This window comes from Plodia interpunctella, chromosome 18, assembly GCF_027563975.2.
Source record: "Plodia interpunctella isolate USDA-ARS_2022_Savannah chromosome 18, ilPloInte3.2, whole genome shotgun sequence".
Taxonomy (NCBI): Eukaryota; Metazoa; Arthropoda; class Insecta; order Lepidoptera; family Pyralidae; genus Plodia; species Plodia interpunctella.
In genome coordinates this window covers 7,529,175-7,539,931 of record NC_071311.1, presented here as the reverse complement: position 1 = coordinate 7,539,931, position 10,757 = coordinate 7,529,175, and the positions used below count along the sequence as shown (strand labels likewise).

At 38.7% G+C, this 10,757-nt stretch overlaps 1 protein-coding gene across 1 annotated transcript; it reads right to left on the bottom strand.

Annotated features, from left to right (window-relative positions):
* Window positions 1–323: 323 nt before the first annotated feature.
* On the bottom strand, window positions 324–10,607 carry LOC128677398 (hemocyte protein-glutamine gamma-glutamyltransferase-like). The gene is made up of 15 exons (XM_053758193.2): window positions 10,463–10,607; window positions 7,706–7,789; window positions 7,266–7,396; window positions 6,391–6,509; window positions 5,432–5,564; window positions 5,039–5,222; window positions 4,544–4,761; window positions 4,228–4,434; window positions 3,879–4,098; window positions 3,287–3,445; window positions 2,919–3,039; window positions 1,988–2,096; window positions 1,181–1,341; window positions 880–1,071; window positions 324–452 (listed from the first exon to the last, which is right to left on the bottom strand). The coding sequence occupies exons 2-15, from the start codon at window positions 7,774–7,776 to the stop codon at window positions 360–362; spliced, it is 2,118 nt and encodes a 705-aa protein (XP_053614168.1). The 5' UTR covers window positions 7,777–7,789; window positions 10,463–10,607; the 3' UTR covers window positions 324–359.
* Between the last annotated feature and the right edge of the window lie 150 nt (window positions 10,608–10,757).

The following is a 10,757-nucleotide window of genomic DNA, read 5'->3' as shown; positions in this document are numbered from 1 at the left end:
TATATAGTAATTTCGTAATTCCTAAAGCTAATTCACAACAAGAGTCGGCACTTTTCTAAATGCCAAAAACAATAATTTATCATTTGTATTATGTAATCTGTGTCATTTGTAAAATGTGTAAAAATGACGTCATTATTTTTGAGTCAAGAAGCATTCCGAATCTATTCATTTATAAAATAATAATCACATAACAAAATTGATCAATTTATACTTAGTGACAATAAATTATCGTGTTTGTTATTATATCTTCTTATAACTTGTAGCGCCTTCTTATAATATAAGTATTTTATTTTTCAATTTGTATATATATATATATATATATATATATATATATATATATATACAAATTATTATTGTCTTCAGCCTTCAAAGACGTCTGCGGTAGCTGCACCAGTGATATCTTTCAGTTCAGCAGATTTAAATGTCGCTACAAAGCTGATGCTGCCAAGTTTCTGAAAAAAAAGTTTATTATTCAAAAATTATAAGATAATAGAGACTGGCCGACAACAAAAAATAGATAAACGGGTTTTTTTGCATAAGTTCGAATTTCGTCGAAATTCGTACTTCCATTTGGTACAGGAGAGTCACTTGCATCCATATCACGTCACTCTGTCCGTTGTCGCTCAACGGCTCCACGAAGGTTCCGCGTAAAAACACGATGCCTGATGAGTTCGTCACTCTAAACTCTAAAATAATGAGTTCTCACTATATTACTATTTTTAGGGTTCCGTACCTCAAAAGAAAAAACAGCACTTTGCCTATACTATTAAACAGACGAAAGGAATCCGTCCCACCTAATGGTGGGACACTACCGTGTGACTTTCTAAGTGATCACTGCAGCACACTTTACCGACCCTGAATTAATTAACATTTACTTACATTAGGCTGTACGGGCAGTTGGACAGACAGGAGCGCCTTCGGCTCCACCTCAGGTGCGGGGCAACGCAGCGTACGGCCCACGATGCCTGATGACGTCATTCGGAACTCGCAGCCTGTGAGAGGAATCTCTAGAGGGTTAACGAAGGAGAGGACGGTGGTGGCTGGCTGTCCGATGATTAGGTCTTCGTTGAACTGCAAAAGTAATTTACCCAATTAAGGCTTGTAAGAAAAAAACTAACTTTGAATTCAATATTCGCTATAATAGTCAAGTAGACACCCACTTTTTAAGTTTGAAACTCACCTTTATGTTAATATTCGGCTTAAGGATTTGGAAGTCATCATCATCAGCCCAGGACTGCTTGGTCTCCTCAACTATGGCCATCGCCGACAGCTTCATGTTGCAGTACTCCACCAGCTTCGGCAAGTAGTCATCGGATTTCACCAGTATGCTTATCTGTTCAACTGAAAATTGTTTTATTATCAATGTGTGGCGACATCTTCCATGCCACATGCACAACGGCGCAGATGTAAAAAGCCGACCAAACGCAACGAATAACAAGCCACACAAGTGATCCAGGACACTACGGACAGATGGCACGACGGTCGACTCACTATGGACAGCTAACAAGCCTAGACCGCGCAGACAGTGCGTTTTCGATTGGAAGCATAAATAAAACCTCCGACATGACACCGTCGGAGCCGTGCGGTTCCCCAGGCGCAACATCTAGCCTGGCGGGAAGGTCTTCCCTTTGTGGCGGTCGAGCATAATCACCTAGCTCCCGCTACAAATGTACAGATCGACAGAAGCGGTGACGGTCTAATTGGCCTGTGAATCGAAAGGTCTCAGGTTCGAATACTTGTGTCACATGCTTTTATATCCCAAATTATCACGTGTGAAACGTGTACACCAGCTTTAATCAATCACCACTTGCTTCCGGTGAAGGAAAACGTCGTGAGGAAATCTGCTCTCTATAATTGAATTTATTATACATTGAGTGAAATGGAAAAGGTAAAACACTACATTAATATTTCCAAGAAAGTCTTTGTGTAATCACGATAAATAGAAATAAATTAGTTCACGGTAAACTAAAACAAAATTAATGTTTACTTTGGCCTGGTCCCACTAAAATTTTCCCCTCGACTTTTTTCACGACACCAGCTCTGTTTCCGTTATAGAACACGCTGGACGCTGACAGCGATGCTTTGATGTTTCGGGCCTGAAATAGGGCATTTTGATTAATTTCTTATTTTCAATCTCATTTTCCTTCAGCAAGGTACTATTTTCGTTTCGCCCACTATTACCCGATGGTCAACCAACATTGTAATTAAACACTTCCACTCGTAAATATACCGTTTTCTCCCATTCCTGTGGGAATTTTGGGATAGTAGACTCTTAGTACTCCCAAACCTTCCCCAAGGAACATATAATATATATATATATATATATATATATATATATATATATATATATATATATATTAGGACAAATCACACAGATTGAGCTAGCCCCAAAGTAAGTTTGAGACAAATATATACATAGATAAACATCCAAGACCCGGGCCAATCAGAAAAAGATAATTTTCCATCTTGACCCGACCGACGGGGATCGAACCCGAGACCTCTCAGTTCAGTGGCAAGAACCTTACCACTGCGCCACCGAGGTCGTCAAAACATGATTACCAATCTTCTTCTACTTCTAAACCCAGTAGTTTCGGCTGTCTGATGTCAGTAAATTTGAATAGATGAGAATCATTGTCACTAAAAAGGTCTCAAAATGAAAGTGAACGTTCTAGGAATATAGGAAAACTCTAAAAGAGGTGGAGTGTATCAAGAATGATGGCGATAATAATGGTATATCGATAGAATTGACAATTGACAGAATAAAATAGGGGGACTTTACATTCAGCGTGTATTGCGGGAAAAGGTCAAGAAGAAAATAACAATGAACAGCTTCAAGAGGGTTAATGTCAGATGTCAGGCAACCACAACCAAATCTTCGAAGTTTGAGACGAGGTTGAGAGGGAGAGAGAGAGTTTTACCTCATCAGCATTGTTCTCGATGTCGACAGTGACTCGGAACTGCTCGCCGATGGGGACAGTCTCCAGCTCACGCAGCTTGAACGTGACGTCACTCTTCAGGTTGCTCACGACGGCGTAGTACCTGAAGATAACACATGTAGTTGAAAGCATTTAGGGATAGTTTACATATGAATGGACAGTAACTGAATTCGCGTGCAACACCAATACAGCTTATATTTTGTACGTCCGACTTAGGTACTAATGCAATTGCTGTTTTGATAGAAAGATGTTTTGATAGAATCTTATTACCGAAGATTTACTTATATATATGACCCTGTGCGACGCTGGGCCAGGTCACTAGTTGAAGTGTAAAATTATCCCTTTCTTACCTTTTAGCTCTCTCGGAGAATCTGACGCCGTTCATGAGAGCCAGCCTTTCGGAGGTGGTGCCCTCTCTGAACTTGTACTGGTCAGTGATCTGTTCCCTGTCCTCGTCTCCGATTGGGTCGAAGACATACGGCTTCTTTGTCAGGATCATGCGGCCGATACTGAGAAAAAATATTAGGAGTCATATGGAGGTTTGAGAGTTCACACATTCGACATATGGGTCCCGCTCTAGAAGACCTGCCTATATTCATCCGTAGAGCATAGATCCGAATGGGAAATACGGTGCATAGGAAGATGTCACATAAAGATCACGATCATCAACAATGGGGATACGATACAAGGAGAAGGATGTCCTCCCGTGGATATAGTACTAGGTAATTTAAGGATAATAAGCTTTGACAGCTCAGAGACATTGAAGAATGTTAAAAACATATAAAAAACACGGAGCACGTCGGAACCGCAACGTATTACGCCTTCGCAACGGAGCACGACTGAGCAATGAGAACACGCTCTAAGTAGGAAAGTGCAGTTGCAGAATCAAATATAAATAAATTACTACTTCTTCTTGCTAAATTACTAAACAACAAGACTCACTGATAATTATTGGTGTCAACCATGGAGAAGCCGCTCTCCGCCTCAGGGTCTTCCCTCCACCGCATCAGATCAGCGTTGACTGAAGCCAGCATGAACTCCACATCGTAACCCAAGCCAAGGACTCCTTGTTTTATCGCCTCCAGAGACGCGGGCCCGCATTGATACATTCCTTGGGAAGTTTCTTGAGGAGTAGCGTCAATGGCTTGCCAGCCACCATATCCTGTAGATCAAAAGCCATGATAAAAGTTCACGACATCAAACCAGCTAGCGTATCCACCTTAAAGCCATCAATATTAATAACAACTAAGTAGTTATAAACAATCATTACAATTGAAATTCACAATCTAACCTGCAGGTAGATCCGGCCTCGCCATCCACACATCATTCCACACGTGGTAGTTCCAGATAGAATCAGCACCGGCTGGGTTATTAGGATCAAAATTCATTTCTTCCATGTCTTCTGTGTAGTATTTGTCCACGGTTAGGGAACTGTTGGCGTCGTGGGCTGATACCAGATTGGAGACCACGCGAGATGGGATGCCGAGGGCGCGACAAACTAGAGAGAGAAAATATAATATAAGTTGGAAATCAGATCAGATCTCTCTTCCAAAAAAAGGCTACACACAGGTCGAAACAAAATTCAAAAAATAAAAGAGAAGACGAACCAGCAGTTACAACTCCAGCGAACACCCAACACTGTCCATATTGGACCTCCTGCTGCGTCTCCAGGTACTGCTGCAGTATATCCACAGACCCTGTCCACTCAGAGGGAGCTGTCCCATCTTCATAGTTTCCATCCCAGCGCCCGACTAGCACGCCGCCGTCGTCATTGGAATTGACTATCCGGGAGATAGTACGTGTCATTTTGATTGGATCTCCTCGACTGAAAATTGGGTCATTTTTAAACATTTAAGATGATTTTTATCTTTCTCGCTCGTTTAATTTGGATATTCACGTCAAATGGTTCTCATTATTATGAATACTTCACTTTTTCATTCTCCACTTTGCGACACGAAGAAAATGCGGGGAAAGCGCACCTTTTGCCGACATTTGAGGAAGTAACTGACAATGTGCTCAGCTAAAAAGCCGTGTAAGTGCCACGTAGTGAAATACCTGCTACAGGTTAATAAAAAAGCCATAAGGTCTACAGAGGGACTTACTGGTGGAATGGAATTTCAGCTCGGTCCAGCATAAGCATGCAAGCCGGCAATACAACAGCATCGAACTGTCCGTAGGCCCAGGGCTTGCCGCGGGTTGTTTTTATCGGCCCCACCCAGACTTTGCCCACATCATTGAGCACGTATTCCTGAAGTAATTGGCAGTCTTCCATATAGGTCTGGTCATCTGGGTTGGATGAAACAGTTACGTATTATTTGCTGTACTGCAGTAAGTAGCATATATGTTAGTGTAGATATACTAGTGTAATCAGTATTCTTCTTTACGACTCTAACAACAACAAGATCTTTTAAACTTTAATTTTAATTTCGTTTTGTAGCGGGATATGAGTCGAGCAAGTTGTTTGAAATTTTTATCAAAACAATATTCTTTCTCACCTGGGTTCCATGGGTTGAACAAGATGTACAGGTCCTGATCAAAATCGTAGATCCTCCTCTCTTGACTGCCCTTCACTTTGGTCACCACTCGGAGGGCCCAGTTACCTACAGGGAGGGACACAGGGGTCGATACCTGGAAATAACATTATATTAATTAAAAAAAAACGGTTAGCACTTCGGCCGGGAGTGCCGGCAGAAGTGAAAACTTGAATATTAGCGTTGTGCATTTTTGACGTCTTACGAACGCCTTACGCCTGACGAACATAACATTTCGGTATAAAAAGTACCCTCTGTGTTAGTCCAGGTTATATTCTACACGTGTATCAAATTTTATAACAATCCGTCCAGTCTATCCCTTAACCAACATTAAAATCTATTTCATTATTCAAATGACTTTAATACTAAGTCTTCTATAGTCTTGGTCTATAAAATTGCTAAATGCTTTTGTCATAAATCTACATACGGTCCATAATTACGATTCCAGTTTGTACAGTCAACTGCACATCAACTTTCACAAAATTATTGCAAATTGGCCTCAATTGTCATACTAAATAGGTCCAAGAAGAGTAACTTTAACGTATAGTTTAATGTACCTATGTGAATAATTATTTATGCAGAAACCATGACATGGGCGCGCAATTAAACGGATTATTGTAAGTGGTAATAAAATTATAATTCGTAATTAAAAATTAATTGTATTAACACTGAATAACAATTACAAAGTAACTTACTATACCTATTATTATAAAAACATGAGGCAGATAATATCGTCGAACAGTTTGCCTAAATTTGGCGAATTCGGTATAGATACTTTGCTGGGTTTTCATTGCTACAGCAATGAAAAACCAAGTAATTGTAATTGCGTACACGCAATGTACACGAGCCTGAGTTCGGTGACAGTATGGGGCTGGTATAAGCCTGTTGCCTTATATCAATTGTGGGCACGATAATATGCTAACCTCGAAGGAAACAGTATCTTCCTGGACGTCGAGCAGTTTTGCGCTCCAGGAGTGCTTGTCGGACACCACGTCGCGGCGCAGGCGCACTGAACCCATTGTCTCGAACTGGGGCTTGTCTCCTGAGAACAATAAGTTAAATGTTTACAGAACTACATAGAACAAACCAAGTTTGTTAACATAGCGAAGTTAATAAGTAGGTAAAGAAAATGGCCACACATTTAACCTCCTAAATATGTCGCCACTATATACATAGTACCTATAAAACAAAGTCACTCCCATGTACGCTTAGATCTTGAAAACTGCGAAACGGATTGAGATGAGTTTTTGTAAATAAAAACTGACTCAAGAGGAACGTTTACGTGAATAATTGTGTGTGTAAATGCGAGCGAAGCCGGGACTGGCCACTAGTAGGTAGTATAAAAATATTTAATATCCAACTAAAATTTAATCCTTCTATAATTATAAGACATAGTTCTTTATCGCATATACGAACATCGCCGACAGAATAGAGAATAGAACAGAGGAGACATTATGTCGGCGAATCGTTCGTAGATGAAGGGTTCTGTCGTTCAAACGCCCGATGTCGAAACATTCTGTCGACGAAACGTCGGAGAACCGTTTCAGACTCGAACGACCCGCAGTTACGCCACAGCCTTTGAGGGCGAAGTGTGGGTTTGCATTTCACTTCTCACTATCGAATTCATTCGAAGTGAGAGGCAGCGAACCAATCACATCGCAGTATGGTTGTCGTTGCGTCACAATGGCGCACTGTGATTGGTTAGCTGCTTCTCACTGCGAATCCACTCGATGGTGAGGTGTAAACCAAAGTCGCACTACGTACACAGAACTAAATACATATGTAACGAACTATATACCTAATGTGAACACCAGCTGCACAACATCATTCTCCTCATCAAAAGGCCTGGTGAAACGGACCACTCCGTTGAAGGGTTGTCCTCGACGCAGAATGGTGGTTGTAGGGTTCTCATCGTTCACAACCTCGAATCTGGAAAGAACTTTTATATGTAAGTATTTATGTTTCAACTAGCTTTTGCCCGCGGTTTCGCTCGCGTGAATTTCCCACACGAACAGTTAGGTACCATATGTCCTTATCCGTACTTCAAACTAAATGTATGCACAATTTTAAGAAGCATGAAGAATTTAAGTACAAACAAACTTAATTTCCTTGCCTATTAGTTGCGAAGGCTTTTTACCCACTAGAGGATATTTAATGGTCCTATACTAGGGCGGGAACCATACGCCGCCTCGACGGAAGCTTCCAACTAGACGGTCTCATCTCTAATTAAATACTTACTTGACAGTGTTGTGTGTCTGTGAATTTTCCTTTGGATAGAAGTGTACTATGTCTACTGCTACTGGGTCCATGATTTGTGCTTTTCTGGAACGATTTACAATTATTTTTTTTATAATTATCGTACTGGATAGAGGTCGTAGAAAGAGGGGCTAAGCCCATCATAATAAGGACATATAAAGCCCAGTCCACAGCGCTGGTTTTACCTTACACACTCAACAAATCATTGTCAACATTCTACAAACACGTTTACTAAAATCATTGTTTCACTACACATTCTTGTTTGCTTTAACGTAACAATATTTCTGTTTTTTTTCTTCTTCTCCGCAAGTGGTGGTCGATGAAAACTAATATACATGAGTCATGTATATTAGTGAGTGATTTATATTTTAGATTTGTGATTTACATGTATGAACTCATGTAGTAGTCAAGTAGGATTCCAACTTGGGACCTTTCGATACACCGGCAGGCGTCATAACCATTACACCACCACCGCTTCCGGTGCCCGTATTATACAGGTCACCGGTGCAATCTTACAAATCTTACTATATAAGGGAATAATATTAATTAATATTTAATTAATACGAGTGAAAGTATAGAGACTTATGTTTAAAAAATCATATGAATAACAGAAACAAATACATTATCAACGTAAGGGAATTGATAAACTTTCAATCTCTTCATAACGAGATAAGGAAGCTGTTGATGAGGGACATAAGGGAGTTAAAAAACAGACAGAATTTTTCACATGTTAGAAGCATGTTAGCAAACATACTAAAACTTGTCATTCTACTAGTGTACCTATCTAAATTTACATTAAAGATCCATTTAGGTGATTCATTTGCATTGTGTTGACACAGTGTAGTTTGTAGCATATAAAGTTATTATGTGCGTGAGGTCTGAGAGCCGCTTCTTCAAATTCTATAAACATAAATTATTTATGTACCTACCTACCTATATCTATTGCATATAACCTTGTACTTACCTAAAATTAATGTAAAAAGGAAAAACAGTGTTCTTTTAATTTAACACGATGTTTTTACAAACACTTTACCGATACACATCGAATAATTTAAAAGACTAAATAAAATAATTTAGTGCAATATTTTAACGTTTTAGTTGCATAGCCGAAATACCGCATTAGCGATAATTTCAAAGATATTTATTTACTGGAAGTCAGCCAGGAATCCAGGATAAATTTTATCGAATATTTTATAAATAGAAAATGAATCGGTGATGTAGTCTCCAGGTAGACATGCATAGGTATTGTTAGTAGAGTCAGCACATGAACCAACCAAATATTACAAATTCTAGGCTATTACTGAATTATAACTATCAGATATCCCTCTATTATGGCTGGAGCTTTACTTTGCGATGGCCGACTCCTGAGCGGAGCTGGTTAATCTTGGTCAATTTTTTTATATCGGCACTCACACTGTATATATTTTGACCATGTAATTAAAGTATTATGTTATATTTCAGTACCTATTTATTAATCTTTTCAAAAAGTACAGTTTGTAGCATTTTTAAAGAAATGTATTTTTACATGAAAAAGTGACTGTAAAGGACTAATTTCTGAATAAAAACTTTGACTTTGATATAAATGCAGACAGAGTTGCTTAAAGTCTCGTATATTCAGGGTTGTCACATTTAACATATAGCTAGATGATGTATTGAATGAAATTAAACCAAAACATTTAATTATGTTATTCTTTTGCCTATAGCTCTACCACCGTATACTTATAAATAAATAAAAAAGAATTTCACGAAAATAATTCGTTAATTCCGAGTACCTAACCATTAATTTGTTTAATCTCTTATTGGTGCGTTTCACCATTCAATTTCTATGATAACTTTAACCTGCGCAGAAAAATGCAATGTACGCCATTTTTTCTAAACGTCGGCGGCGGCGCGCAGGTTAAAGCTAACGTCAAAGTTGACCGGTGCAACCCTCTCTAAGTATGTTTAGTGTGTTTCAAAAGTTTTCAAAGGTTGAAAGGTTGTTAACTCCGGCAGTATGTTAAAACTATTTTTATAATTAGACTATTTTACAAGATTTTATTTATAGTTTCACCTGCCGCGATGTTTGCTTGTCTGTCTGTAATCAAATCTTGCAAGTTAGATTTCCTAAAAAGTTGACATTTCCCACATAGCTTCAGTTGCCACGACAATGCATTATTCAAATTCAAAATTCTTTATTCAATTTAGGATGATATGCGTCACTTATTGACGTCAAAAGCTTATATTATGATAACCATGACCCTGATCGTGCACCCAGGATCGGCTTCCAACAAGGAATCTCTTCAACGGTTCACAGCACGGAGATTTGTATTTTGTCAGTCTGAGCTTGTGGCAAAAATGACATTTCTGAAATAACTTGTTAATCTTTTAGTATCAAACTTTATACTTAGGTACTATTTTCGACGAAACCAGTTATTATGTATACGGATGACCGCATGGAGGAATATTTGTTTTATAATACATACACAGGCGATTACATATTTGTTCTCAATTTTGTACATATTTGCTTTGTATCCTTACCTGCTTATGTGTATAGCCGTTCGTTATTATTGTTTAGGAATTTTTTTTATAATTTATTATTATTATTTTTTAATTTTAAGATTTTATAATTCTTGTGAATTTTAACTTCCTACATAGTACCAAAAACGTACCTTAATTGTATATATTTTTTTTAACAAAAGCTAGTAAAACACAATTATAAAAATATTTTGTAGAAACACAAAAAAAAACACTTCGTACCTTTTCCCACAATCAAAATAAATCAATCAACACTTCACACGATCACGAACACGATTGACAAAAAATAATTTAAATTTAGAACGCGCACTGAGATGCGCACGCGTCGACTGATCACCGGCCGGCCTGACTCGGGTATATGTTTGGAGACTCGAGACGCAAGGGCAACCATGATGTTGGGAGAGCCCGGAGAAAATCTGCGAAGCAAGGCAATCGTGGACATTATTTGTGATCCCATTAAAACTCGATCTTTATTATCATACATCACTACATAGAATAAAACAAAGTCGCTTTCTGC